The 27,161-nt window shown below is 51.3% G+C and overlaps 1 protein-coding gene across 1 annotated transcript; it reads right to left on the bottom strand.

The window, feature by feature from the left end:
• Positions 1-430: 430 nt before the first annotated feature.
• On the bottom strand, positions 431-16,732 carry GDF6 (growth differentiation factor 6; the record flags this gene model as incomplete). Its single annotated transcript, XM_079901841.1, has 2 exons — positions 431-1,619; positions 16,309-16,732. 2 exons carry the CDS (start codon positions 16,730-16,732, stop codon positions 658-660), a joined length of 1,386 nt encoding a protein of 461 aa, XP_079757967.1. The 3' UTR covers positions 431-657.
• Positions 16,733-27,161: the final 10,429 nt, after the last annotated feature.

Below are 27,161 nucleotides of genomic sequence, written 5' to 3'. Positions count from 1 at the left end.
GTGAGATGCAGGTTGCCACTTCCCTATGCGGACAGAGGCCAGGGCAGAGCTGGGTATACGATCAAGCGGGAAAAGGCCCGCTTGGGCCCACCTCTTGCAAAGCTCTTCTAAAGGCAGGACCCCTCCTGGCTTTCCTATTTCTCTACCTTAACACTTTCTGTTGGGGGGAAGGGCGAGGGGACAAGGCACAGGCTACGACATGGCCAGAAAGACCCCACCTTCTTTACACAGGTAGCAAACAATCAGACCGAGATGTGCTCAAAGGTGATTCTTCCCCCCAGTTTCCCTTCTTAAACTATTAATTTTTCAATCCTTGGAGCAGTTGAGAACCAGGTATGCATCTCCCCTGCCCTCACCTCCCATCAAAACCTGGGAGACACACAAGGAAATCCAAAGCCACAATGATAAAGAAAAAAACTAAAGAAATCCTCCTTGGCTTGTTTTTCCAGGGTGGCCGGGCAAGGTGTGAAAATCCGTCGCTCCCTCTGGGCTGGCAGGTGGAAGGTTCTGGAAAGGCGGAACTCCCTGGTCTCCCACCCGGCTGAAAGCCCAGGCTGTTGCCCCACTCTCTGCCTCGTCCAAGGCTAGCTCCTCCTCCGCCCCTCTGCAGTCAGGCCTCCCCAGCGGTCCCGGGCCAAGGCGGCAGGGAAGGCGCCGCTACCTGCAGCCGCAGGACTCCACCACCATGTCCTCGTACTGCTTGTAGACCACGTTATTGCCCGCGTCGATGTACAGGATGCTGATGGGAGTCAGTTTGGTGGGCACGCAGCAGCTGGGCGGGGTAGAGCCGGGGTCCATGGAGTTCATCAGCGTCTGGATGATGGCGTGGTTGGTGGGCTCCAGGTGCGAGCGCAACGGGAAGTCGCACACGCCTTCGCAGTGGTAGGCCTCGTACTCCAGGGGCGCGATAATCCAGTCGTCCCAGCCCAGCTCCTTGAAGTTCACGTGCAGGGGCTTCTTGCTGCAGCGCAGCCTCGACTTCTTGCCGTGCCGCTTGCCGTGGCGGCTGGCGAAAGCTGTGCGCCGCCGCCGGCGGCCGGGCGAGGGCAGCCAAGACCCGGCGTCTGGGGTGCCCGACGGCGGCGGCCACGACCCCTCGGCGCCCGCGCCCGGGCCCGCAACCTCGGCCGAGCCCAGCTGCTCGCGCATCTCGGCGAACAGGTTCTTGCGCTGGGATCGGGTGAACACCACGAGCAGGGCGCGCTCCTGGGGGGTCCGCACCCTCCGGCCGAAGCCCAGACTCCGCAGGTCCGGGGGCGGTGGCTGCTGGAGCCCCGGCGCGCGCGCCTCGGCCTCGCCGGCTCCCTGCTCGCCCCACGCGACCCGCAGCTCCAAGCACAGCTGCTCCCGGGGTTGGTGGCGCAGGACCTGCCACACGTCGAAGACTTCCCAGCCGGGCCGGGGCGCCCCCTGCGGGTCCAGGGTCCGCGCGTCCAGCAGCAGGGGCGACAGGCAGGGGAAGAGCTGCACTTGGAGCGGCCTGGCCGGCGGCCCCCAGGGCGCTGCGGGCGCCTGGCGAAAGAGCCGCAGCTCCGCGCCCACCAGCTCTTCTTTGTCTGAGAGCGTGGACACATCAAACAAATACTTCTGTCTCCGGAGAGGAGTGTGCGAGAGATCGTCTGCGAGATAAAAAATAATTACAGTCAGTTTCACTTAAGAGGGAGATCAGCCCGGTGCTCCGCGGCCGCCCCTGGGAGGAAAAGGGCGGGGAGGGAACGGGACAGGCCGGTAGAGGCCCAGCTCGGCCCGCCCGGGGCTGACCACCCCACCTCCCCGCCCAGCGGTGCGCGGCAAAGAAGGGGAGGGCACCAGGGCGGCCCCCTCCTCCCCTTCAGCCCGGGACTCCCTGGGCGGAAGTCGGTGGCTGCTGGAGTGGCGGCCGCGGCGGCAGCCTCCCGGGTTTTCCCCCAGGAGCCTATGTAACCACTAATGTGCCCTTTGTGGTCGCAGCCCGGCCCGCATTCCCCCAGACCTCCTCTCGGCTGGCTCATTCTCATCATTCACGTCTCGGTTCAAATGTCACCTCCTCCGAAAGGCCATGCTCGACCACCCGGATCTAAAGTAGCCTCCCTCGGTCACTATCACGGGACCCTGGTTTATTATCTTCACGGCACTTAGCACTATCTACAATGACCTCGTTTATATTTGTCTCCTTAGTGGTCTGTCTTTCCCAGCATCAGCCCGCCCCTCTCCAACAGCCCATAGGAGCTAGGACCCTGTCCTGTCCATCTGGCTCACCGCAACGGCTACAGGCCTGCTCGACCTAGGATACACGCTGGTCAGTAAGCGGGAAACATCTAGAGCAGTCATTCTCAGTCTACCACCTAGAGAATTTTGAAATTACCAGCGCCAGGGTATGCTTCAGTCAACTGAATCAATATCTGAGGACGGGGCCTGGATATTGGACTTTTGTTGCGGTTCGTTAGCTTTGGTTTTTTTAAGCTCCAAGTTGACTTGGAGGTGCAGCCCTAGTTGAGACCCGAGGGTCTGGGAGAAGATGCCGCCCAGCAGGCAGTTTTCCTGGTGCGTTTAGGCCCAGGACAAAGTTGACACAATGAGGAGCTGCAATGTGATTTCTTTCTTTCTAAAATTCATCAGCCACTTAACAAACAAAAGAGCAGGGAGGCTTTCAGAAGTCTGCAGAGGGGCAAATGAACCAACACAAACACAAGGCATCTATCCATTGAGAAGATCCTGCAGCCAATGAGAAATAAATATATCAGTAAGGAGAAAACCAGAGCCACACACACACACACACACACACACACACACACACACACACACACACACACACACGCAGTGACATTCTCCCCTCCCCCACCCACCCAATCTGAAATCTTCTTGCTTTGCAACTAATCCTGAAGATAAAATTTTTGGTTACCACTGAGAGAAAGAATGGGGACACATGGAGGGGGAACAATAACAGGCTTTAAATCCAAGATGAATTCTTGGGGACCCAGGCAAAACCGGACTGGACTTCTTTTTTGACACATTTGTGCATGAAGCCAACCCCACTTCAGTGTGCAAGGCGGAAAGCTAACCAGATTTTCTTGGGCTGCCTTCTCATAAAATATTTACAACCCAGCAAATACAAAAATCCCCAAAGCCCCTAGCTTTCCCCAGAAGCTAGTAAAGTTTGGGTAGATTTCAATAGTAAAAGTGTCACCGGGTCCCAGGTCCGACCCTCACTGCCTGTCCAGATGTAGCCCCAGGGCACTGGATCTGGGCCTCAGCCACACCCAGTTCCCACTCTGGGCTGACCGCCGGGCGGCTGCCTCACTCTAACACACAAGTCCCGACCTGAGACGGAGCTGTGGGAAGGGTTAGAGAGGTGAAAAGGGAAAAGCTGCTGGAGGCGGTTGATTTATGGAAGCCAAGACCTTCAAACCGACCAGGGCACATTAAAATCAGTGGGAATTCAGCACACTTTCTTCTCCTCCTTTAAAGAAACCTGTGTCTGACAACATTCAACCACCACCCAGATCTCTGGACCTATTGCCTGAGGCTTCACTTTCCTGGCTCTCATATTTCTCTCCCCCCCAAAACTGAGGATGTGGTGAGAGGGAGAAACCTAAGGCACTTGCTGCACCAGCTAAATGTCGTGAGGGCTGACATATTTTTCATCCTTTATCTATGAGCACAGATCAGTTCTGCAAGGTAGGTACTCATATTGTTCCAATTTTACAGATAGGAAAACCAAGGCTTGGAGAAAATAATGACCAAAGTCTCACAACGAATAAATGGTGGTATTGGGACCCAAACCTAGGTCCGTTTAATTTCAGAGTTGGAGCATTTAGCCTGTAAGCCCCACTGCCTGTCCATTAGAGTCCAAGTCCTGGAGCTGAGGCAACCAGGAGTGACCACGGTACAAGGCGTGGAGGATACAGTCCCAACTGTATTTTCAGGGCTTGCTAGGAATAAAACCTGGGCTTCTTTAGGAAATCATTTCCATCTCTGCTTATATAACTCTTGAGACAGTCTGTCACTGGTCGGAGAGCATTAGGCAGGTGTAAAGGATGATTTATTTATTTCTCTCTCATGCAACACGGAGAAATCAGCCTGCTTTTGTTTTCATTCTTTTTTTTAAAGTGTGGGCTAATAAATGGTGTGCACAGCTGAGTCACATTTCTCTAGTCCTCGAGAGTGGTCAAAACAAAGGAAAGCATCTGTAAAAAGAGGGCTCCACTGGTTCTGCAGCCTTGGGATTTCGCATGATTTTTTCTAGCAAGATTAGCCTGCTCCTACTCTTTCCAGGGCTGGGGGGAAAAAGTGCAAATGAGGCTTCAGTCTGTATCCTGCTCTCTTTTCTTCCCATCCCGGCTCCATTCCACAGTTCGAGGGGTCTTACCTGCGTGGATGTGGACACCCTTGCCCACAGCTCCAAGCTTCCCAGGCTACAGGGGCACACATCAGCGATGTGACACACCCTTAGGAGGACAGACCCAAAGAAGAAGCTGCCCAGGCCCTGGAAGTGGGCTCAGGGCTATTTGAGCAAGAACTCTGTGGCTCAGGTACCAGACTAGAGCAGTAGCTCTCAAAGCCAGTGAACCTGCAGTGGTCCCTAAATCTGCATCATCAGCATTACATAGGAACTTCTTAGACATGCAAATTCTCTTGAGCCCCAGAGGTTTGTAGCAGAGCCCAGAATTTGCATTTCTCCTCAGTTCCCAGGAGATGTTGATTCTGCTGGTTGGGGACCCCGCTATAAGAACCACGAATCTAGATAAGCACATTTCATTGACTCTTCAGATTCCCCACCAAGTGGGGAGGGCACCACGGGAGGTGAGAACAAAACAGGGCCCTAGGGCCCCAAAGCACTGGGCCCAAGACAGGATCTAAGGCAATGCTCACCAGAACCAGGTCCCTATCGCTCCCTGTTCCTTCCGGCCCCTCACAGCCACCTCCACATTTTTTCACTCTTTCAGCCACACGTACTCTCTCTCACTGGGTCTCCAGAACCTCTAACGCATGAGTGCGGCTACTCTGTGCAGCTCCCCTACGGACCACATTCTCCACCTGTCTGGACCTGCTCTGGAGGCATGCGTCACAGAAATAGCCCAGAGGAGGCATCCAACCTGGGGAGTGCACACACCATCCACTGTGACCCTGCAGACACTCTGCCTGCTGACCTGGCATCACAAGGCCTGGCCCTGCCGCCATGGCCATCCGTGGGTACGAAGCCAGTTCTTCACACCTTCTCCCACAAGCCTCCTCTCCCATTAAGTCCTGTATAGAGGAGAGCTGATGTCATCAAGTGACAGTCCCTCCTATCCTCTTGCCTAGAAACAGGTAGTTTTCATTTCAGAATCTGTAGGTGGCGCCTTCTTGCATCCTGGAAGGTCAATCTTACGCTTCAGGCCTTGAAATTGATCAGTAATAAATCATGAGAGCTATCTTTTTTTGCTTTTTATCTGTATCATCCTGGTCTGTTACAGCTTGGCTGACACCCAGGTTAATTCAGGGTTTGCTGAGTATTAGACAGAGCGACCCCTCAAGTTTTAATCGCTGGATTTGTGCTTTTCAGCTTGCTCTGGTGGGTGGGCAGAGGAAGGAGGGACGGAGAGAAGAGAACAAACCACCTTCATATTTGAAGAAAATTCTTCATAAATAGGTCAGCCTTTTTTGAGTTAAGGGCAAGTCGGTTGAAGGTTAGGAGCACCTCAAACATATACATTTGGTGTGGAATTGATTAAAAAATAAAATAAAAATTTAAAAGGAAAGCAAATAAGGGAACGAGAACGAATCACTTCAACGTAGGGACTATCACGCCCACTTTAAATGAGGAAACTGGCTTAGAAAGCTACGTGGCTGGAGGAAGCTAAGAAGCAAACACCAGATCGTAAAGAAAAGGATGCCCGCGGCGCCTAAGTCCGGACACCCCAGGAACCGCGCCCCGGGAAGGCGGCGTAAGGGTGACGGTTGCTCAGCGGCAGGACCCGAGCCTCGCCGCCCACACGCGCTCCTCCAGCTGGGGGCGGCTCCCCCGCGCCCCCCTGCAGATGGCTTCCGAAAACCCGAATCGTCCTTCGGTTTGGGGCGGAAAGGCCGCGCACTGCATGTTCCCCAAGACGTCTTGAGATACGTACGCAGCTTGAGGTCCCTCTTGAGAGTCCTGGTTGAACTGTGTGTCACTCGCTGGCCCCGAGGGCTCCCCCGAGCTCCGGCTCCCCCGAGCTCCAGCTCGCCCAACCCCCAAGGCCCTTCGCGCCCAGACCCTGGGCTCCCCAATGCTGCTAAGCGCGTGTTCCGCTCGCGTCCTCTGAATTCGCCGTGACCTGAGCGGCCACTCGTGGGCGCCTGACCGGGCCCCACACGCCTCCACCCGCCGCCCCACCACGCGTCCCGCCGCACGTCCTCCGAAGGCACATCCTCCAGCGAAGGGCTGCGGCTCAGAAAGCCGAGATGAAACGTGGCTCTCCCACCCCTACTCCCCTAGGTGGGAATGGAGGAGGGGCGTATAATCACCCGTCTTCGCAAAGGAAACTCCAGATGTCTGCAGCTCAGCCTTTCCCCCATCCTCAAAAGCATCCCTGAATGCTTCTGGGCGTGCTTTTGTGCTGGGGGTTGGGTGGCCTCCGTCCGCGAATCCTCACCGAGAGTGTCCGAGGCCCGTCGTACTGTTACACTCTTTTATAGGTGACTGTTACACTCTTATAGCGGGCTCCAAGAGGCGTCTTCACTTGCCCAATGACTTGCAGCTTGGCAGGGACACTATTTGAAGGTCTTTATTCCAACCGAGGCCCTCAGACCTGAGGCCACGCCCCTCTCACAGGGTTCTCCTTTGGCGGTGGAGCAAAGAGGGAGGGAGGGCACCAGACACACGTCCATCACCAACGCCGTCGACACAAAGGGAGCTGGGTTCTGCCAGGAATTCTTTTTTCCTTTACTGGAAGTAAGAAGACCTCCGAGCGGGGAATTCATAGCTAGGTTTGGAGTCACTTCTTCTCAGGTCCCTCAGCCCTGAGGGTGCCCTGAGGTGCCACAAAGTCCACAAGTTGGAAATAGAGTCAGGTGTACTGGGTGAGTAAAAATGAGCCACCAGCCCTGTCTCCTCTGAGGTATGAAGGTCTCTGAGTAATTTGTGCTCCAACTATGACCCTCTTCTGGGACAGTGATCTTCTGGGCATCGCCCTGTACTCTTGTCCTGCGCCCTGCCTCCACTGAGATCTGAGTCTTGCAAACTGCTGAGCAACGCCCTGAGGTGCAGAATCAGGACCCCACCCACACAATTCACCCTTTCTGGGGTGTTTCTGCTGACATCCAGTATGCTCATCACAGCAAACACTGGGCTAAGTCCTTACTATGTGCTGGGCATGATCTAAATTCTAAACTTATAATAAGTCGTTTAAGCTTCAAAACGACCTATGGAAAAAAGAAAAGATATCATTATTATGTTACGGATCACAAAACTAAAACACAGAGAGCTCAAGGTAACTTGCCCAAGATAGAGGTAGATGGAGTAGTCTGGTTCCAGTATCTGTGCCACCACCCTGGACATCCCAGACCCTCATCTTTGTGTCTGGTAGAAACCCTGAGAAGGCTCCAGTTCTTTCATGCTGCCTATGAATTTGGGGAGGGCATCAATCCCTGATCTCCAAGTGTCAATCACTTCCTAATCAGCAGAATAGAAGGGATGCCAACAACTGGACTTTTGAAGTAGATTTCCAAGGAAACAATTTTCTCATCTGCAAAATGAGAATATAAGGCCAGCTCAAAGTCACTGAGGGAAGGGTGGCAAATGAGATAGAGTAGGAAAGACATCTGAAGATGTGTGCAAATGTTAGTTACTACCGACAACATAGAATGAGCATAGGAGTCCTGAGTGTGAGAGGCATAGATTTGAGTCCTGCCCCGTAACTTATTGGCTGGGTGGCCTTGGATGGACTGGGTCACATAATCTTTCCCAGCCTCATATATCTCATCTGGAAAATGGGAGAATGACCCCCACTTTGCAGAGTCATTGTAAAGATCAGAGTCGAGGTAACCAGAGCAGGCTGTCCATGACAGACAGAAGCGTCCAGTGAATGCAGCCAATATTACTGTAACTACCTACAGCCAGGTAGGGGGCCAGGTAGGGGGAAGATACACGTGTCCTCCTCTTGGCCTTCTTTGAGGAGATGCAATTCAGTTCTTTCCACAGGATCTGCAGAAGTGAGTGGAGGAAAGGTGCTGGACAGAGGGGTTAAGAGAGAAGCAAGGGCTTCCAGCAAAGGGCCAGGCCCATAGGGGTTTCAGCTTCACCCCCATCAGCTTGCTCCTTCTCATTCCCCAGGCCTTATCCATTGCTCTGGTCCCTCCCACAATGCCAAGTCAACAAACGACCTCCAGCCAGAACCTCGTCAAGGACAGGGCCCTCCTTGCAGGGTCCCTCCTCTGGGGTTAGCCCATGTGCGAACCCCTTTGGCTCCGGGCAGCCGCAGCCCCGAGAGGCCTGGTGGCTGATCTCCTTGCCCCACCTGTCCCACTTCTCCACTGGCATCCTCATGGGCAGGAACTGTCCACGGAGCCATTGTAGGGTGCGGGTGTGTGTGTTCCCTATGTTTTTTAGCCTGCAGGGTGGAGGAGAGCAGGGCGGTAGCAGTGAATGACCCCTCGGGCTGCGGTGTCAGGGGCGGCGGCATCGCAGTCCCACAGAAGCCCCTCCCACCATACAGTCACCGCCCCACTTCTTTCTAGGTCTCTTGGCTTCCCCAGTGTTTGCCCCAATAGCTTGTCCTGAATTTCCCAGCTTCTTTCCTCCTTTCAAAGACCAGAAAGGCCCGAGGGAAGTCCTCCACAGAGGACTTTTCCACCCACTTTCCAAAGCCTGGCGGATCCCTACCTTCCTCCCTGTCTCGAGCCTGGGCTTGCGAACCACACAGAATTCATCGAGTCTGGTGGCCTGCCTGGATCCCACAGAGAAACCTCAAAGTTCCCACAGCAAGTTCTGACTCAGCCAGCGGCAAACCAGTGAGGCTGGGAGGGGGAGAGAAGGGGAACCCCGATTTCCACCCGACTGGGAACAACTCCACGCTCCTAGGGAGCCGCAGCACAGCCTTCAGTAACGCAGCTCTCTGGCAGGAGAGGGGCCAGCCCTCGACTCTGAGCTCTGGGCGCTGGGCACCCCCAGCAGGAGTCCGAAGTCGCCTCCGAGAGACTCCTTTTTTCTTTCTAGGACGAAACAGATTCATTGACAAAGTAGTTTCCATGCACTTGGTGCGAACTCTCATGGCCTCTCAGGGGCTCAAGAGACAGAGACGCAAAGCCCAGATCAAGGACACTTCACCAGGCGACTCTTTTCACTGGCATCCCACCCTGGGCTCTTGACCACAGTGGCCCAAATCTTAATTTGACACCACTGCAGATGAAATCCAAATAGAAGCCGGTGACACCCCTCACGCTGGAGCCTCTCTCCCCACCTTTCCGCCGCAGCCAAGCAGCCTGTGCCTGGCGTCCGTGGTTGCGGCATCCCCGCAGGTTGCTGCCTTCTCTTGGAACCTCTGGAGCAGGGCCCGGACCTGGTTGATTTACCCAAGGTCGCCCTCCCTGCAATGTCGACCTGTAGGGTCACCTGGGAGTCCAGGGGAGCAACCCAGGCCCAGCGGGGAGGGTATCACAGCCCTGAAACCGCCCTTCGGGCTAGAACATGATCGCAGGCTTTTGACTTGAGAGCTTGGAGATGAAAAGTAGAAGAAAAGGTTCCCATTTTATGTTGTTTCCCCTCCCCGACCGGTTCTGAGGTTGCAGGTGGGGAGACGGGCTCAGACTGGCGTGTGGTCAGGATATTGGACCCTCGGTGTCAAGGGGTCCCGCGCAGGAGAAACCTCAGTGATGTGTTCTTTAAAGTGCTGGGCCGGACGCAGCTTCTGAGCAAGGGATCGCGGCAACTCAGCTCCGCTGTGTTCACTTCGGGCTGACTCCCGAAACAACGTCCTAGCAAAATAAGATTCGTGGTGGTAGCTATGGGCCATAGTCTAGCATCGTTCAATTTCCCTCCCCACTGGGCGTGGGAGCGGCGGTCAGCTGGGAAGTGGGATCGGAACTGGACCAACTTGCCTGGAAGCCAGCCAGATTTGCAAAACAGGCGCACGGGTTCTCTTCGGTTCCTACGTTATTTAGGGGGTAAGGGGGACGGGTAAACCAGCCCTGACAGACCCCAAAGCCAACCCTCTGCTCTTGCTTTCCCCTCCGCTCCAGCAGCCAGACCCGCGCCAGCCGGGGCCAGAGGCCCGCCCTTCTTCTCCACTGCAAGCCCACTATAGGGTCCCTAAACCCTGCCCCGCCCCCAGGCGCCCGGGCCGCTCGCTGCGCAGCGCGCGCCTCTCTGCTAACGCTGGTCAGCGCCGCCCGCCCACTCCCAGCGCACCCAACCCTCGGCCCCCAGCAGCGTTAATGGACTGTCCTGGAGGGCAAGGAACAGCAACCCTGGAACCCATTAGGCCGACGAGGACCTATTTAATTCCTGTAAACAGGAGACACCATTTAACCGACATTGAGCTTAAAAATAAACAGCCAGGCTTTAAGGGCGGGGGATGGGGGCTTGAGGGAGGTAGTAGATGCCAAGCAAGGAAGTGGCGCTGCGGATCCACATTCCTGTTTGCCACACCTCGCCGCCTCGGTTCGGAGCCCTTCCCGGGTCCAGAGAGCATCGCTTGACCAGGGTTATTCCCTACCCTAAGAGTTATCGAACTACTGTCCTTCACTTTACTCAAAAGTCCCCAGGGATTATTGTGAATTTGCTCTGGGTCGTTTGATGCAAGCAGAAGTCCCGGCAGGAAACGAAAGTTTTCGTTCTGCCCTATTTCTATCAAACCATCTTTCCCCCACCTCTCTGTTCAGTTCCCTTCTCCCTCTCCCCACGCCGCCCCAGGAAGACGTCAGCAATTTCAAGGAGGTGAGCCGCCAGAACCCCGAGAACTCCAGCTGGGAAAAAGCGAGTTGCACTAGGGCCTCCATCAATGCAACGCTCTGCGTTCCCCGCGGGTCCAGGCGACACGCATCCCCTCTGGTCGTAAGGGGGAGGTTTCAGGTCTTGATTCAGTTTGCGCGGGAAGGGATTCCCAAGGCCTGTCGTGGGTTGTGGCTTAGGTAATTTTTTTTTTTTTAATGTGCAGAAACGACAAGGATGTTTGAGCACGTTTTTCGATCCCCTCCCCCACCAGCAACTCTACCGCGCAAACTCCCAGAGCTCGAGAGCCTCCCGCGCCAAGAAAAAGCTCAGTGTCCTTCTCAGATTAGTCTCCCCTGCCAAGGAAGCCCGCCCCAGAATTCCGGCGCTTCTTGCACTCTCGCTGCAGAAGACACTAGGTGCTAAGGCAGCCTTTGTAAGGCAACCCTTAAGGCCTTAGGGGTGGGAGTGACATTAACTGCTATTTAACAACAAGCCAATGGCTAAGGGTTTGGTTTGTGGCCTGAAAAATGTTTTAATCATTCCAACCAGAAGAGCAGAACAAACTTCTGGTTTAAGGCTTCCTTCCCTTACCCCGGGATTCTTATAGGACCTGCCAGTTCACCAGGTTTCAGCAGGATCCTGAACCTGGACGGCGACGCAAACCCCGCGCGGTGCTCACACCGGCGCGTCCTCACACGCACGTACTTAAAAGCTCAGCAATCCTTTCCCAAGGCTGTTCCCTCTTTCCGGGGAAATAAAGCCTAGATTGGAAACTTCTGCCGGCTTCCTCACTTGGCCGTCTGGTCTGCATTAGTGTTTTTATAAGGGACTCAAACAAATCGAATACAAGGTCACCAAATAATTAACAGTTGTGAATTCCCTCCGTCCCCATTAAAATGCTTCCCTGCTTATATTTCATTTTCCGTTTGCCAACGACAACAGGGTCCGGGCAAAAGCACCACTGCGTTGATTGCACTACTCTGCGGCCCAGGTCCACCCAGAAACACGCTGTTTTGCATAAACATGCCACACCAGACGAACTTCAATCAGGAAGGAACTATGCCGCTCTTAGAATGTCCTCCCCGTTAGCTGTCCTGCCCTGCCCCCTTGGCAATCGCGACCCAGAAGGTAAACCTAGAAGCCAACAAACAATCCGCGGCAAACTCTCCCGAGGTTCATTTCTAGGGTGTCAAATTCCTCAAGGATGTTCCGATCTCGTTTGGGTTTGTGTGTGTGTGTGTGTGTGTGTGTGTTTTGGTGTTTTTGTTTTTTATCTGTTCCCTGCTGCCTCCTTTCTGAGAGTGCTATTGTAACAATAACAACAAATATTTAAAGAGAATTCTTATTTCAAAATCATCTGGAAACCTAACTCACAGCAATATTCTTAGATTCATTTTGGTTTCTTCATCCTTAAGAGGCTTTTTTTGTTCTCCCTTGTTGGAATAACGTGGCGCTTCTCACTACATAAACTAAAGTCCAAGTTTTGCTTCTCTCTCCCTCCCCCTCTATCTTACAGCCATGTTGAATTCATAGGAGTTCTCATTGTCTGCCTTTCCAGGGCCCCAGGGTTAGAGATCCAAGCCTCCTGTACTCGTGGTCTTGTAATGAGTTCTATCATGTGCTAACTGTAATTTCTCTATATCCAGCCTGGTCCATCCTGATCCTATGACTGCACCAACACAAACATTCACACACTTTCTCATCTTTATGGATCCAAAATCATCTTGAAAGCACAATATGGAGGCATTTTTAAAGGTCAAGGATAAGGTAGTTTGTGCGTTTTACAGGGAGTACAAAGAAGAAGCAAGGCACAGCACAGTTTTAGACCCCTGAATCCAAAGTTTCACTCCAACTCCTAACTGGGTCTTAAGAGATCACAGAGGAATATTAGACGGGGTGAGAAATCTGTCAACTTCTTCCATTTCTGCGTCTTGCCACCATCCTCTAGAAACCTCCTCACCCTCACCCTACCCATGTAGTGCCATAGGTAAATATGCAGGGGCTAGAACTGGATATGTGCTTCAGCTCTCACTAGCTGTGTGACCTTGAACAATTTGCTTAACCTCTCTGTCTTCCTTAATTGACCTGTAAAACAGGGACTGTAGCACTTTCTTCCCGGTGGTTGGGGGTGTTGTTAAAATTAAATGAAATAATTCATGTAACAAATGTTAGCCCAGTACTTGGTACACAGTAAGTGCTCAACATGTCAATATATCTTGGTTATTATGATTACCCCTAGTTGTTTGGAGAGCGAACCGAAAGGGGGGACACTTTTTTTCTTTTAAACTTGCAATAAGGTGTCCTCCTCATGGGGCTTGGGAGAAGGAGGCACGGGCTGAGGCATCAGAACACGCAGTCTTTATAGACCTAAAGCGCTCTTCATTCATTCACAATGGACAGAGTTTACCCCGCTCTCCCTCTCTTAAACGCAAGCTGTAGGTGTCACTTCTAGGGTTCCGGGGTCCCCGGGTGAGGAAGGCTTTTTACAAATACTGTACTGTACGTAAGTAGTTCATGCCTCACGAGAGGATTTCAGGACTCCTTCCGTTTTCTTTGCTCCTCCCCCTGAGGGACGCCTGCTTCTCGAAGCCAAGCCTGCCACACTCGACGGCGATTTAAACATCCCCGAGGCAAGGCGCCAAGTTAACGCGGCTGGCCCAGCTCTCAGCTGGCCGCCGCTCTTACCTCCTTGTCCTGCCTTCCACGGCTGGGGGAGGGGATGCTGGAAGGTCTGGCGCGGTTTAAGAGTCCCCACGTGAGAGGGGCGGAAGTCCTCGCCAGGAGTCGGGATGCGCGGCTGGCGGGTCCCTTCCATCACGGGAGACTAGACAGCATTTGATGTGTTATGACATGAACCCTCAATTAGATCGCTGAGTTGAAACACTCCAATCAGGGGCCCGATGCTAAGCAAGCCCCGGAAGGTCCAGCCCGAGGTCACCGCCGGTGACACATCAAATCAAAATCAGTGAGAGAGAAAGTGAGGCTTTCCCTTTATCAAGCTTGTGCTGTGGCCCGCAACATACCCCCTCCTCTGCGCGCGCCCTCCAGCCCGCGGCTTCGCACTCCTTCGCACTCCTTCGCCCCAGCGCGGCGTGCTACCAGCCGCACAGCCTTCGCGGTCAACTAACTACCTTTCTTCGCGTTTTCTGGGAACCGGAGGGCGTGGAGGAGACCGCGCCTTTGAAGCTGCGGTCCAGGTGGTCACGACGCGCCTCCTCCGGCGGGGGACCGCGTTCGGGAGTGGAAGCCGGACGTCTGGATCTCGGTTCGGCTAGCCTAGAGAGCTTGGCTCGGGAACTGAGGGCCCACCCCCCCAACCTGGGCGCGCAGCCAGTCCCCTCCCTACCTCCGGCGCCCCGGGGGCGCCCAGCGCGGTGCCCGCGGACAGGCTGCTGCAGCGCGAGCCAGAGTGAAGCGAGCCAGCCTCTGCGTCGGACCTGGAGCCCCCAGAGACCTCCCACACTTGCCCCAACGCCGCAGGCTTCGGTAGACGCCTCCCAGCCGCCCGCAGGGTCCCTTGGTCCCGTGCCAAACTCACAGGGCGCAGCTTACGAGTTAGGGGGTGTCCGCTTGGGGGAGGGGCGGAGGTTCTGGCCCCTTCCCGTGGGGAGAAGAAAATGCGCGCCCAACCGCCCGCCACCCTGGGCCTGCGGGATTTCTTCCCTTGGGGAAAGGCCTCCAGAGTACTTTTCTCTGTGCTTCCTTACTCTCTCGACTAGGCAAGTCTAGGGTAGCCTTCGATTATGGTATTAGAGAAGGCGAACGATAAACAGAAGATTTGGAGGGAGAGAAACAACAGAGGCAGGGAAAGGGGTGGAGGTGGGGAGAAGGCGAGCTGCGCTGGCAGCGGGGCGGCCGGGGCCCCAGGTGCAGCGGTACGAAGAAGCCACTTGTATTTGCCAGGGTGACTTTAGCAGTTGTAAAATCACCATAAAATACCTGGCGTTAATTTGCCGCCCAGACTTTTCAGCAGCTCGTGAACCTCGCTGACCTCGGGCTGCAGCCGCGAACCGAGCGTGGGCAAGACCCATGCCCGCAAGGAAGGCGGCTGCAAGGGAGGGGGCTCGGGGGCTGAAGCCTGGGAAGAGTCCGAGGCTCGGGGCCGTTAGCCTGCTCCGTAAAGCTTCGAGGGCGTGCAAGTGCCCCCAAGGCAGTCGGGGCAGAGCAGCCCTCCCAGTCCGAACCCCCGTGCTCGCCGGTTCCTGGGCGACCCCCCCCCCCCTTTCACTGACCTGGAAGTGGGAGGCAGGGAAGGCGTCCGAGTCGAGGAGCTAAGTCCGGGCAGGGTGGCGGAGTGGATAGATGCCCAAATCTCTTTTATCTCCTCCGTCCTTTCTTCTCGTCCCCTACCTCCCGTTTGCCCTTCCTTTGCTTTTTCTCCCTTCCTTACTGCCTCCTTCTACGGTATTGTCTCTTCTCTTTAGGAACTGAGTTCCCGGCGCCTGCAGCGCGAGGTTCTCTCCAAGGCTGCAGACCAACGCAGGTGGCAAGGAGGGGGCGCAGGGGTTTCCGCAGACTCCCACACATGCACCCGCGCCCACAGAGGGGACCAAAGACGGGGCCCCCGGTAGAAGCGCAGAGACAGGAGAGTTGCCTGGCTCAGAAAGGTGAACGAGCACACCCAGGCACCCGTGTGAGCTAAGTACCAACAAACCCCCAAATTCAGCTCACTTGCCCCTGCCCTCGGCCCGCCCTGCCAGTTGCTGCCGCTGCCTCTGCAGAAATGACTCTGTTGAGGCCCCGGAGTGGCCGAGAGCGCGCTGAAGGAGCAAAAAAAAAAAAAAGCCCGAGGGCGCGGGGTTCCTACGCGGCTGACCATCCCCACGTCCAGCGCGGGGACGAGCCGGGTACCCGGGCAGCGGCTGGGCCAGGGCACTGCCAGACGCCAATCGCGGACTTGCTTCTTCGACCGTGGAAGTCTCTTCTGCCGGCTTTTCCCGGAGCGGATGGGAGCTCGGGGCTTTCCAGCGCTCACTCAGGCCCCTGAGCCGCTCGGTCCCCCACGGCAGCCCGGCCTTGGACCGCGCACCCGGTACAACCAGTGACCCCTTGCCACGGGTTCCCAGTCCCCGTCGCGACCCCTCTCCAGCCCCGGTCATTTGCCCGCCACCTCCCGCCCTCCACGCTTCCTCCACCAGCCACCAGACGTGCAGCCGCCACGCTCCTTTCTGCAAAAGGCAAGAGGAAGAAGGAAGGAAGGGAGAGAGAAAGGAAGGAAGGGAAAGAAGAAAGCGAGGCAGGGAGGATTGCATACTGGAATAAAATCTGCAGTCGCATTCGGAAACTTACTCAGGCTTGAGAAAAACTGTTTAAGAAAAGAAAGGGGGAGGTATCCAGAACGAGAAGGGAATTCACAAATGCAGCCTCCTGCCAGAGCCGGAGCTGTGCCCTGGCTGCGGAGCTCCAGGGAGAAAGGAGTCGGGCGTCTTGCCACTTACCTAGTCCCCTGTCTACAAAGCTAGTGATCGTATTAGCCGACTTGGAAGACTGGAAAAAGCTGGCATTGATGCCCAACTTCTCGGCAATGGAGTAAGTCCTGTAGATTGACAGCATGTACTCGTGGGGCACCACGCGCGGGCCCCTGCCCGGAGGCTCCTGAGCCTCGGGCTGCTGTGGCGGCCGCCGCCGGGGCTCCTCCTGCGGCCTCGGCTGTGGCTCCTGCCGCCCCAGGGGCGCCCGAGCCGTGGCACTCTCTCGCGACGCCCGCGGCATCTTCCCTTCCTTGCGGCTTCGCATTCCCTTGGCGGAGCCCAGCTGGGTGGACGACGAGGAGGATGAGATGGAAGCTTGCTGGAAACCGGGCAAATCCCACAGGAAACTGATGAGGAAGACGGCCGAGAGCAGGACCCTGGGGGTATCCATGGCGAGCGGGTCCCCGAGAGGCGGCGGCGCGGGTCGCGAGGGGCGCGGAGCGGCTGGACAGCGGCCGGGGCCCGGCTCCTCGGGCGGACTCGGAGTGCGAGGAGCCGGGTCCCAGCCACACAAACCCCGGCCCTGCCACGCCCCCTCCCGCCCCTCGCCGGGAGGGGAGGGAGGAGAGGGGAGGGAGGGGAGGGGAGCCGAGGGTGGGAGGAGAGGCCGGGTGGTGCGGGCAGGAGGTGTGGGGGAGAGGGGCCGCTGTGGGCCGGGGTGGCAGGGGGACGCAGCGCCCCCGCGGGACGCACGCGGGGTTGCCAGGCGGTGCGCGCAGAGCGGGCCAGGAGCGCCGGGCAGGGGTAGGCGGGCGAGGCCGCCCGGCAGCGAGGAAGCCAGGGGCATCCGCAGCGCCAGAGGCCCCCTAGCACTGTTCGAAGCTCGGTCCCTCCGTAGCGCTCCGCAGGCTCTCGGTCTTCCCCAGCCTCCTCCACTTTGCTGGGAGCGTGCGGCCCCGGAGGAGGGAAGCGGCGGCGGCGCCCCCCAGGGACAGCTCGGAACAGGCGCCTCAGCAGCCGACTGCGCGCCGGCTCCGGGCGGTGGTACCTTCCTTCCTCGGCCCCAACCTCCAGGCCAGTCGATCGCTCCCCTCAAGGGCCAGCCCAGGGCCAGGGAAGCCTCGCCGCGCGCCAGGCGTAGGGCCCTGCCCAGAACAGCCGCATTCTCTCGGTGGGGTACCGCTCTCCACAAAGACAGGGCGTCTGTTCCCGACCCTCGAGGTCAGGCAAAGGCCACAAGTCTTTAGAGTCTGGATGGATGCTAAAAGCTGCTGCGCTCTCCTGAAGGCCCCAGCCTCTCTTCTCGCAGTCCCCAACCTCTTCTGACGCTGGATTTAGCCGATTCTTTTCTCCTCCATCTGTTCCCCGGATGCTCTTCCCTCTCGCGGCCTGGCCCCCGCCTCCACGGCATCCCCATTTTCCCTCTCTTCTTTCCCTCCCGCCTTCAATACTTCCTCCTTCCCCAAGTTCCTTCTGCATTCCAATCCCTCTTTCCCCAGCCTGCTTTTCTTCTCACACTGCCCTCCCATCTCTCTCGGCCTTCCCACCCTCTCCCTCCCCGGACTCCCCCTCCCCTTTCAGTGGACCCCTCCCTTTGCAGCTCTCCCCCAATCTGTTTCTCTTCAGCCCAGCCTCGCCCCATCACGAGTTTCCTTTATCTGTCCCCAGATTCTCCGTGCCTGTCTTCCCCGCCTACTGCCTCACTCATTCCCCGGCCTGAAGGCTGGAAGACGAGACGGAGGGCTGCTTCTCTACCGCCATGCTCCTTGCCCTAACGCTGTGGACGTCGAGTTTCCCCTTGCATTTATTGGGTGCTCAGCCACCAACTGTAAAAAGATCTCCTCGAATCACCCCCAGCCCTTCTGTGATGTTGGCCTTCCTATTTTCACTTTCACAGATTTAAACAAAGTCTGAGAGGGGATAAATGACTTTTCCAAGGACACTCAGCCAGGAGGATGTGCAGCCAGAAACAGACCCTAGGGCTCAGACTCCAGACCCAGTGCTCTTCCCTCTCCAGCAAAGAGGAATCATCTCTGAGCCAATATCCCTATTTTATTGCTTTTGCTTTTCTTTATGATTTTATTTGCTCTCAGGTGATTTCCTTCCCCACGCTGCTTTGTGTGTGTGTGTGTGTGTGTGTGTGTGTGTGTGTGTGTGTGTGTGTTCCCAGTCTCCATACTCTCCACCCTCTCACTTTCTTCCCCCTTCCCCCTTTTGCTATTTCATTCCTTCTGCAGAGACCAGTCACCTGACTGCAGGAAGAGGCAGTTTTGCTTCCTTGCTCCCTTCATTCCGGATCTTCCTTAAGGTCTTGGCACTGGCCTCCCCCAGGTAATGTCAAACACCCAAGAGACCTTGTTTCCTTTAGTCTTCAAAACAACCTTATGAGATAAGGATTGGATTATCCCCATTTTACAGATAGGGAAACTGAGGCCCAAGCTCACACAGCTGCAGAGTCTGAGCTCTTAACCGCGGGGCTATTAAGCCAGCTTCTCTCCTCTCAATCTCCTCCATGGGTGTCCCTTCTGGCCTTATCCCAGGCCTACTTATGTCCCCAGTTTTGGTTTCACGATTGTCAAGTTCTGAGACTTTAGACTCAAAGCTGCTTTACCATAACCTTTTCTTCCTTCCTCTCTCTGTGCTTTAAAATAGTTTGCTTTTTACTAACTTAACGACATAAAAGGAAATGGAACTGAACAAAAAGATTGTTTTTCAGATTTTTGCCACTACAAGAGACCAAAATGTGTTTGCCTTTATGGGTCCCCTTTCAATCTGTCTCTGTTTTTGATGCTATGTCGTACCCTCCCCTTGTCACTTAACATTATGTCCAAAGCATGTCTGCTCGTCCTTCTTTTCATTTTTTGGTTTGGTTTTGTATTACTGCCAAGGCTGTTTTCTTAGACAGCTCTCCTCTGTGCCCTTCTGCCCCCTCTGCAGGTCTTCCACAACTCTGCCAAACCACAAACTCGAAACCCCTCTTTTCTCACTTGAAGAAGCAACATTTCCCCTTCCGCCTACCTGTCACCCCTAGGAGGCACATGGTCTGCTCTGGCCTGGCCTGCAAGCTCTGTACGTCTGCTTTTCAGGTGTCATCCAGGAGAGGCTTCCTCCTTGGGGTCTGTCTCCATCCCTTCCCTTGGGGACACGAACCCTTGTGGTTTGTGTTATCAGTATTTTAATTTCTATCAGTATGGAGTCTAGTTAATGGTGACTCACGGTTTCAGAGCCCCCAGCCAATAAGAAGGCTTCCTGCCTGCAACTGCAGTCCTGTATGTTCTCTCTTCTTTTGGCCCACGGCAATTATTATCTGCCACAAGTTATCAGTAAACAGGAAACAAAGTAATGAGCCTATTTGCTGTGACTTAGGAGCACTTAACACACTGGATGGAGTCATGGGTAAGAGTAAATGACACTAGGACAGGAACCACAGAGGATGTGGTCTGTCCTCCCGCCGTCAGGATTCCCCTGGGACAGATATTCTCCTCCTTCATTGCTACCAGACTCAAGTCCAAGCAAGGAAGGTGCTGGCTCTCCTTTTCCTGAAAGCGCTGCAGTCTTCATGTCACAGGTGAGCAGATGCACAAACTCGGTGGACGGGGCCCAAGGTCGCAAGCCAGTCAGGAATCTATTCACAACCAGGAAGCAAGTCTTTCTGACACTCAATCCAATGCTTTCCCTGTACTGAAAAGCATTTCATATTTCAAATATTATGACAATGATCCCCAGTCACGTGTAAAGCCGTACCTCTTCCTCATAGATATGCCTCAAATAGGAATCCACCCCAATGTTAACAAGGACACACCAAAGGCTTTGCTCTGTGGGTATGTGTGTTGTAAAAACAAAGATACGAGAGCAAACTACAAGTCAAAATCTGCCTTTAGACCTTCTCAGACTGTTTTGAGAATTTGAAATAATGCTATAGAAATTTTCAGTCCAGTCTTACATTCTCTTGGAATTTCTTCAGCTGTTTCATCTATGAAGAATATCAAAAAGGGTGAAAAGTTCTTGAGCTGAAATGAGAAGGTCTGGTGTAGGCACCTTTAGCAACTTAACTGGCATTCTTTTCATGGTTAGATTTTTTTCCCCCCAAATAGAAGGAAATACAGACAACTGTGCAGTATGGTGTGTCCTGCCCTCCTGTGGACGCTGAGGGAATTACCCTTGGAGAACCAAAACAGGGCTGGACGCGGGAAAGTTTTCAGGGGCTTGCGAGATGAGCAAGGAATAGTGACACCTATATTAACATTAGTTTGAGAAATGAGAGAGTCATATATAAAGTGTGTGTAGCATTTGGCCACAAAACTTCCATAAAGAGAGCTCTACCTGCCCAGAGATACAGGACCAAAAGCAAACAGAATTGCCCTTGCTCTCTGAAATCTGTGCTGATGTTGTCTTCAAAGCATTATTTCATACTAACCCAGGGAGAGAAGTTTCTCTTAGATAAATAAAAGAGTTTATCTCAGGGTGGGGAAGGGATGGAGTGGGAGTTTGGGGTTAGCAGATACAAACTAGGGATACATATATAGAATAGATAAACAACAAGGTCCTACTGTATAGCACAGGGAACTATTTTCAATATCCTGTGATAAACCATAATGGAAAAGAATATAAAAAAGAATGTATATATGTGTATAACTGAATCACTTTGCTGAACCGCAGAAATTAACACAACATTGTAAATCAACTATACTTCAATTAAAATAAATAAATAAATAATAATTTAACTTTTAGTATGACGTAACCATTCTGTAAAGTCTCTGGAAATATATCCTAGGAAGGTAGTCTAACACCTGAGATTTGCACAAATGAAATCATTTCTTTAGTTTGCAGTACTGTTTTCATAAGGTCCCAGTTAAAACAAAAATGTTCTTGGATATGACCCCTATTCATACTTTACTACCACTATTATACTATTCCGAATAAATTGACAAACTGATAACCTGAGAACATTAACTAGTTGACACCTATATGGTCCAAGAGAAATGAGACTTAAGACTGGCAGGTTTTGATTAAAAGAAGGCTAAGGACAAAAAGGAGTAGAGCAGTGGGTTTAAAAGTCTGTTTCTTTGAGCTTCTAGAACTTTCGGCAAGAGGAATGAGGAGGAAACCTACCAGGTGAGGTTCCTGTGTCCCACACTTTCTCCAAGCTGAGCAGCCCTGCTCTATGTTTTTGACCTTTCCATACAACTTCATCCGCAAGAAAAAGTCCCTCATAAAAGAAAAAAACGCTTAGAGTACTGAGTAACCTTCCTCGAAAGGGGTCAAGGGTGAAAAACGAATGGAGTCCTGAGCGACAGGAAGAAAGGTGAGGACTGCTCTGGAGAGGCAGAGGAAGAGGCAAAAAAAAAAAAGGGCTCTTAGGAAAGGGTGCACGTGAAGATAAAGCTGCTCTTTCACGACTTAACCTGGGAGGTACCAGCACCTAATTCCTCCTGCTTGCCCAATGTAATATTGAGACCTATTATGCCCCTTGCTCTGTTTGCTCTGGTACTCCCATTCTTTCGCAGGATGCTTCACAGACAAGTTAAATGAAATGGAATGAAGAGTTTGTGCCCGATAATATAACACATATAACCTCTCTGGGCTTCTGTTTCCCCACTCTATCAGCTGAACGGGTGTGACTCAGACTTTCGGTAGGTCAGCCCCATGCCTGGCATCAGTGTCATGGTACTGAGTTTGACAGGGAATTCGTGTTCCAGTTCTGGATACTGAAAGAAGCATGAAGACTCACCAGGGGTGTCAAAACAACCAAATCCCTGTTCTCCTTGTTTTGTTGCACCACGGGGCACGCAGAGGTCAAGCCATGGTGTAGTTTGCCAACACCAGTGGTTCTGGAAGGGTGGCCCCTGGACCAGCTGCATCAACATCACCGGGAAATTTGTTAGAAATGCAGATTCTTAGGCCTCGCCCCAGATCTATGGGATCAGAAACGGGGGCCCAGAGATCTATACTTTAACAAGCCCTTGAGCGGATTCTAATGCAGGCTGAAGTTTGAGAACCATTGGTCTTCACCATGAAATAGGGACAAGCGACCTGCCAAGAACTTCAAGAAATGCTTTGATTTTTGAGGGAAAGTTGTAAAGGAAACACACAGTATACAACTTTATTCTTAAATGAATGATTCTCATTCCTAATGAGCAAATAATTTTCATTCCCCGTGCGAACAAGGTGTATTTGATCGCCTAGTCGTATCAGGTTAAATTGTGGCTAATCTGGCCAGATTTCTAAAAATAAAAAGGGCTGGGCGCGTTTAGAACCTGGAAAGGAGACAAAAGCCATATCAGGATGAAGCAGACTGTAGACTCCTTTATACCATGGATGCCAATGATAGAGGAGGGGTTTGGAGCAGATGATTAGAATCCCAGCTCTGTCACTTCTTAGCTATATGAACTCAAAACCTTCTACTTTTAGTTTTGGCACCTCAGATGGAGGTAAAAATACGTCCCTCTGGGGCTTTTATGCAGATTATATACAACAACTTATGTAAATTCTTATTACAGATGTACGTAAGTATGGTGACCATTAATTACTCAACCATTTGGATTTTTTAAATATCAGATAATTCCCTGGTAATTTTACTATTTCTCAATCTTTATGCTTTCGCTCTGGAATTACATTTTAAAACTTCAATCTAACCAGCTCTCATATTCTCTTAAGAACTTCTTTTGTTAAGTAACTTCTCTAAAAAAGGCTACATTTGTTTGACATCGTGAGCTTTTACTGTATTTCACTGTGAATCTGTGGCAACACTTTTCTTCTATAATGATTCGACGTGTTTTATGTTTGTCCAAATCATCTAAATTAAAAACACATTGCAGTTCGCTAGTAGGTATTGGGATACTTAAATTGAGCAAAGTGAATTCTCAAATGAGCATCTAGGATACTTATGAAAGTAAAGATGATTAAATTCTACGAACAATTTGATCTTTGCCAAATCTTGCATAGAAAATTATAATTACATAGGAAACTCTCTTTCCTGTTTAGGATCCGACTTGGTTTTAAAAATTACTACCAACTTTGTCAACATTAAAATAGAAGCAACAAAGATGTGAAATTTCACACAGGGGATCTACAATATTTGGATAATTATAAGCATATGGCTACTTTACATGAGATCTCTGTTAAAAGTGTATTTACTAGGGCTCTGGGAAAACAGATGTTCTCAAATGCAGGGCTTACTTACATGTGCTGAGAATGTCACGTTTATTATCAATGTATCATAATCTATTCTTGCTTCAGAACTCTAAGTAGAATTAGCTAAATGATCGCAGTATCTGTTGTTTATTGCTCTCTTGTCTGTTTGTTAATATCCCAGACTTTACTTGTAATAGAAATGGCAAAGAACGGTTAACTACTCCATCAAAAGTGGTGAATGCTTTCTCAATCATTATAGAAACAATTTCATATGTTTTCTTAATATTTAGGGCATGAGCCTACACTAACTAGTTTCAGTAGATTCTAGTCAAATAGAAATGATTTGGTGTAATGACAATTTAATTTCATGTCCTTTTTGAAAATACTTCAATGTATCCATTCCTAGGAATCATTAAAAATAAAGACAAATTTGTTGCCTATTCATTTAGAATTAATTAAATGAACACTTTAAATGTGAGAAATGGTGGAAACTTCATTTGGAAATTAATAAATATGGGATTTAAGAGTTTGAAAAATTAGGGTAAGCCCACCTTTCCTCAAAAAGCTTTCCCTCCGTGACTTTGCTTCTCAAATGCTACGATTATGAAATGCCACAGCTACAACTTATAATGAATTGGTCTTAAAAAACAAAGCACAGAGACAGAAAGTAGAGTAAAGGTTGCCAGAGGCTGGGGAAAATGGGGAATGGCCAGTTAGTGTTTAATGGGTACAAAGTTTCAACCTGAGAAGAAGCAAAAGTTCTGGAGTTGGATGATGGGGATGGTTGCACAACAATGGGAATGTACTTAATACCACTGAATCGTACACTTAAAAATGGCTAAAATGGTCCCTTTTTTGTTGCGTATATTTTACCACTATAAAAAAAGTACAAAGATTTAATAAAACAATTCAAGAAATGCGCATTTGTAAAATAGTATGCTTAAAACTTTCTAGATAGTTTTGTAGACAATTTTAGCTTTTTAACCCCTTTACACAGAGCCTGTTAATACCAAGAGTGGATTTATACCTATCTACACAAACATCAAATGGAAAATCGTATTAGTTCTTTTAGGATTAAAATCCAGCCCTTCTTCACCTCTTCAACTATATCATGGGAACAGTCTTAAATTCCTCCTTTTTTTTTTTTTTTTTTTTTTGTCGTTAAATAAGATCATTTCAATTTGCCTTCAGTTATTTCCACTCCTGCCTCTTTGAGACTTTCGGATCACAGCCCCTTTCACCCTGAGCTCTTCCTGCCCAGCTCAGTGATCGACTCTCTCTGTCCCCACTCCTGGTCCCTGAGTCTCTCTTTTCATCCCCGCCACCTTCTCTTTCTCCCTGCCTTTTGTTTTACTCTTCCTCATTCCATCACTCACTCTTTCTAGTTTTCTCCATTAACTAGCTGCCACTGGGGACTGAAGCACGTTTTAAAACTTTCCTTTCGGGCTACCCTGGTGGCGCAGTGGTTGAGAGTCCGCCTGCCGATGCCGGGGACACGGGTTTGTGCCCCGGTCCGGGAAGATCCCACAAGCCGCGGAGCGGCTGGGCCGCTGAGTCTGCGCGTCTGGAGCCTGTGCTTCGCAACGGGAGAGGCCACAGCAGTGAGAGGCCCGCGTACCGCAAAAAAAAAAAAAAAAAAAAAAAAAAAAACCTTTCCTTTCACATTGATCCTAATTAAAGCACCAAATGAATTAACCCTTATATTTTCCTCTTTAAGAAAACCAAAAACCTTACCACGTGAAACTAATCTACATTCCCTTTATTTAAACGTGTCCCTTGACAGATTTATTTTCCCACAGTGGTCCTGAAAGGGTTGGGGGGGAGAACCCTGTCTCCTCCATGAGGATTTTATTATTTGATATTTGTTTAAATAGAGCATCAAATAAAGATGGATTCCTTCCCTGTGAGATGCGTTTTTATGATTGGGCAGAGCCAACACTATGATTCCCTTGCTGCATTTTTTTCAAGGTTCAACTGGCTGCTGGGAATTGCTTCACCCTCTCTTAGAAGTTAGCTCATATGTTAGGTAGTGCCCAGTTTGCCCAGAATAATGCTTTAGGAGTGTAACACAATAATACCTGAAATTATGATTTTAGCTGCTAAAGGTCTCTTCTATAAGCATCTTAGTTTCTCCCGGCATTCAAGGCCTGCTGCAGCCCAGCCCTAACCTCGTCTCCCATCACCCCTGAGCACACACCTGGCCATTGTGTTGACACTTGGTGTCCTGGATCCTTCAGACACTGCCTGTGTTTCCTAACCTCCTACTTCCTGCACAGGCACAGGCCCCATCAGGAAGGCAGGCCTCCCTATGTCCTCTCTACATCTGCTCTTACCAGTAAGTTACAGTTTCATGATGCCTGCTTCTACCAAGCCCCTGATGTGGACATCAGGGGTATGGATGTGAAGGGTGAAGCAAGAAACCTGCTTGGGTGATTTTACCAGCTTCCCTGCCTTCCATGTTCCCTGACCACCTATGCGTGCACACACACACACACACACACACACACACACACAGACACCTCTTCCTAGAATAAGAAACATTGGTTGGGGTTTATCTTATAGAAGTAATAATGCTCTAGGGCCATATATCACAGACCTTTTCCAAAAAGCTACAAGGAGGTTAATTTGAATCTTTGAGAAACTCCCAACCACCATGACAAGGAGAAATACAGAAAGTCAGATTCGAGGAAGACCTGGGAGATCACATATTTTAATGAGCTCCAACTAGGTGGTGTAAAATAATGGTACAGGCTGCCCAGGCACAAATCCTGGCTCTCCCGTTGCAGGTCTACAGCCTCAGCACGTAAACCTTAGCAAAACCTCTCCTGGGCTTGACTTCCACAGCTATAACGTCACGGCAAACACAGCATCTCACTCACAGATTTACAGTGAGGAGTCAATGAATTCGTGCACATAAAACACTTAGAATAGTGACTAGCACATAGTCACTAGAAACATCTTAACTGTTAATAATATTATTATTTTACAGACTAGAGAAAAGAGGCTGAGGTGGGTCCTGTGCAGGGTCTCACAGTTAGTGGCAGAGCTCGGAGAAGAGCTGGTCCTCTTGACTCCCGTTCAGCCAGGTAAGAGAAAGGGGGATGTCCCTTCATGAAGTTCAGAGTGATTTTTAAAGGATGATTCGTTAGATCAGAAAGTGGACTGATCAGGGAGCAGAGATTTTTATTAATGCCTTTTAATCACTTTCCAGCCATGCTGAATTAAAAACAAATGGACAATTTTCATATTGTGACCCAATGCCAAATGCTCTAGATTACAGTATTTTACAAACTGCAGTTGTAACACGTTAGTGGTCTATCACATCAGAGTAATGAGTAATAGCCAGCAGCTCTTTTTAATTGAAAGAACAGAGTGGAATGGAATAGAATTGAATAGAAGAATAGAATAGAATAGAATAGAATAGAATGACGTTCAAGATGGTGGAGGAGTAAGATGTGGAGATCACCTTCCTCCCCACAAATACATCAGAAATACATCTACATGTGGAACAACTCCTACAGAACACCTACTGAACACAGGCAGAAGACCTCAGACTTCTCAAAAGATATATGTATTTTTTTCCTTTTTCTCTTTTTGTGAGTGTGTATGTGTTTGCTTCTTTGTGTGATTTTGTCATTATAACTTTATTTTTACCATTTCTAGGTCCTAGGGTTCTCTCTGTCCATTTTTTTTTTCTTTTACTATAGTTTTTAGCACTTGTTATCATTGGTGGATTTCTTTTTTGG

Source organism: Stenella coeruleoalba (genome assembly GCF_951394435.1).
Source record: "Stenella coeruleoalba genome assembly, chromosome: 17".
Classification (NCBI taxonomy): domain Eukaryota; kingdom Metazoa; phylum Chordata; class Mammalia; order Artiodactyla; family Delphinidae; genus Stenella; species Stenella coeruleoalba.
Note: the sequence above shows the minus strand (reverse complement) of the source record. Positions and strands in the feature narration are given on the sequence as shown.